This window comes from Propithecus coquereli, unplaced genomic scaffold (assembly GCF_000956105.1).
Source record: "Propithecus coquereli isolate 6110/MARCELLA unplaced genomic scaffold, Pcoq_1.0 Scaffold573, whole genome shotgun sequence".
Lineage (NCBI taxonomy): Eukaryota > Metazoa > Chordata > Mammalia > Primates > Indriidae > Propithecus > Propithecus coquereli.
Genome location: NW_012151652.1, coordinates 518411 through 521329, shown reverse-complemented (window position 1 = coordinate 521329; position 2919 = coordinate 518411). Strand labels below are relative to the sequence as shown.

General features: G+C 40.6%; 1 protein-coding gene across 1 annotated transcript in view; it reads right to left on the bottom strand.

The window, feature by feature from the left end:
* Window positions 1-2917, bottom strand: part of LOC105821417 (uncharacterized protein C15orf61) — a gene marked incomplete at its 5' end in the record, with an annotated part of 5014 nt that extends 2097 nt beyond the window's left edge. The window contains one exon of the mRNA XM_012658121.1: window positions 2629-2917. Within this exon, the coding sequence (XP_012513575.1) occupies window positions 2629-2917 (289 nt within the window). The remainder of the gene's footprint in view (window positions 1-2628) is intronic.
* Between the last annotated feature and the right edge of the window lie 2 nt (window positions 2918-2919).

Here is a 2919-nt window from a genome sequence, read left to right as displayed (position 1 = left end):
TAAGGAATGGCTGGTGACACTGAGATTTTTGCTTTATAGTATTTATCACAGTTTTCAGTTAAAATATTGATACTTTAAAAAATTCACACTTTTGAGAAATCACACAAATCGTCGATATTTTTTCAGCTAAAATGGGGGGTTGATCGAAGATTACTAGTTTAATAATAACTACGTTGCCTGTTCTTAAGAAACAACTAGGAACCATTATCAGTAATGCTGTTTGACGGGATGGAGTTGTGAGATAAGAGGCATAAATTCTGTATTTCTTTTTTTTCTGCCATCTGTTTATTCAGTCAGACTAACATACTAAATGGGAAGATTTATAACTTATACATAAAAAGAATCTTCTTTGTGGCACATATGCTTTAAAGTCTATAAGATTCCATGAAAAATTAATTTTTTTCTAGACTATCCGAAACATATCAGAACATCAAAATGAACTTGAAAATCAGTTCTTTGCATAATAATTCATTTTGAGTCAACTGAACAGTAGGTAAACCACTGTCAAATTAAGCACTTAAAAAAAAATTAGAACTTGCTAGTAAATCTCCGATTACCCATTCATTCCAATGGTAAGTTGCTTTTCCTAAATCTCAATCTCTTTCCCAGCAGGATACCCAGACTGATAAACCATCAGTAAAATGTCAGCTTCCATTGAAGGGAAGGCAGAGAAGAAAGGGAACAAATGGGTAAACAGAAATCCTCATTATTTAGAAAATGGAAAAATGAATTACTCTGATAATTACTAATTTGGAAGGGAAGAAGAGGAATAAAATCCTAAGTATTCTTATTAATAGAATATGACTTGATGATCCAGAGAGGTAATTGTACATCACAAAATAAGAAAGGATCCTATTATCTAATTCGCATTCCCTACCTTCAGACAAAAATAAAAAACAAACATTACCAAATTGGTGAATATACTACTCCTTAAAAAGTCCAGAAAAAAATTTCCTTTATCAGTATAAGCCAAGTTGTATTAAAGCATGCAGGAGCAAAAACTTTTCCTTTTTGCTTAACTTAAAACTCTTATTCCCATTTGAGCAGGACTTTTAGAATTTCCAAAAGATCATACAGACCATTAAATCACTCTCCCATTTAAAAGAACTACAACTGTTTCTTTCCTCAAAAGGTTTAACTTTTCTATGTGGGGAATGTACTGGGTATCCTGCTTTTTTGGGATGTCTTAATATCTACATCTAAAAGAGAAGCCCCTAATTATTAAGGTGATCTTAAACAAAATGTTATTTGAAATTGTGACAACTTTTTTTAAATACAGCATTTGGCTCCCGGTTTATCTATTACCCTCCTACTATACTTTTCCTAACCTATTACTCTTTATATTTGGGAAGAATGATTTCTTGATTCTGAAAATGTTAAAATAAACTTATTCTTCTTCAATCTAGTCATCGCTCTAGTCTTTCCAAATAATTTTGAGTTGAATTTTCTAAGTTTCCTCACCCTTCAACTTCTTATCAACCTCCAAATTAGTGGTCATGCTCTAGATAGTGCACCAGTCAAATAAGAAGACAAATTTTTAAGGGATAACACTCTGCTAAATAATCTTCTCCTTATTAGACTGAGCCCAGGACAGCACCAGTGGAGTAATGGCTCAAAAATCCCATGACTGACATATGTGAGTTTTTTTTTTTTAAGTAAAAATACATATACCATATTTAAATTTAATCAGCTATCAAATTATGTAATACTAGTAGTATAGCTGCACAGGGTTTAGCTTTAATTCTGGCTTTAGAAAACTGGTTGGGTAAAAATGGTTCAGCTCCATGACTAGATTTTGAATTACTGAAATCTAGATTAATTAATTTCATATCAGCTATTAACAGGTTCAAAACACCTTGAGGCCTTATATTTTTCCCTGACCTATAAAAGATAAACCCATGTCAATGTTCACGATTCTTTTGTCATTAAAAGAAAATAAACATCTGGTGAGAGCAAATACTTTCAGAACTAGAATATATACATGAAAACAGGCAAACATTAAAGAGGTAGTTTTTAAAATATCTTTTAGGCCTAGCACCTGAAGAAGCTAATAAGTTTGGTGGTAACCTTTAATGTTTTTAGTAAAACGAACTTGCTGGGATTTCCTATAAAGAAAACATAGAAACTTAAAAAGTAGTTCTAGTTTTTGTAACATAAACGCACCCACAAAGTGATGTTCACGGGAATGAATTTCGCTATGCCATAGATATTGAACTTTAGAGCCACTTTCCGGTGGGGACTTTTTTTCCCCACCCTCCTTAGTGGCCTGTGTAGGGACCTCCCTGGTTCACAGCGGCGGGACCTGAGGACGGATGCGCCTTCCCAGGGGAGACGCAAGATGGTCCCTCAGTACAGGCCCGTCAGTAAGCCCACTTTCGGGGAACGAGTTCAGAAGCCAACAGCCTAGCGTGGTAAGGACCTCCCGGGTAGGGAATACAAAAGGTCAGCGCCCAAGGCCGGCCCTGGAAGGTCGCTCCGTGGGTGGAGGCGGGCGGTGTCGCGGACCCTCGGGCACGGCCGAAGCGAGGCGGACCCGCGCCCGACGCCGCCGGCTCTGGGCCTCTGGCGGGCAACGTGTGCCGAGGTGCTTTGTGGACGGCGGGGCCGTCCCCGGCGGCTGCCACTCACCGAGGTTGACGACCTTGAGCGCCGTGAAGAAGCGGTTCTGCTGGGCCAGGTCCTGCCAGGGCGCCCTGGAGCAGTGGTACTTGATGAAGGGGAAGCAGCCGGTGCGCAGGACGTGGTAGTTGGCGCCCTGCACCGGCCAGTTGAAGTGCGAGAGGCCGAACTGGTCGTTGCGGACGGCGCTGTAGGGCACGCAGAAGGAGGTCCAGTGCGGCAGGCGCCGCTGCAGCAGGTGTCTCGTCAGCACCTCCGAGGCGCGGGGCTTCGGGCGGGAGGCGGCGCCCGAGGCCCGGG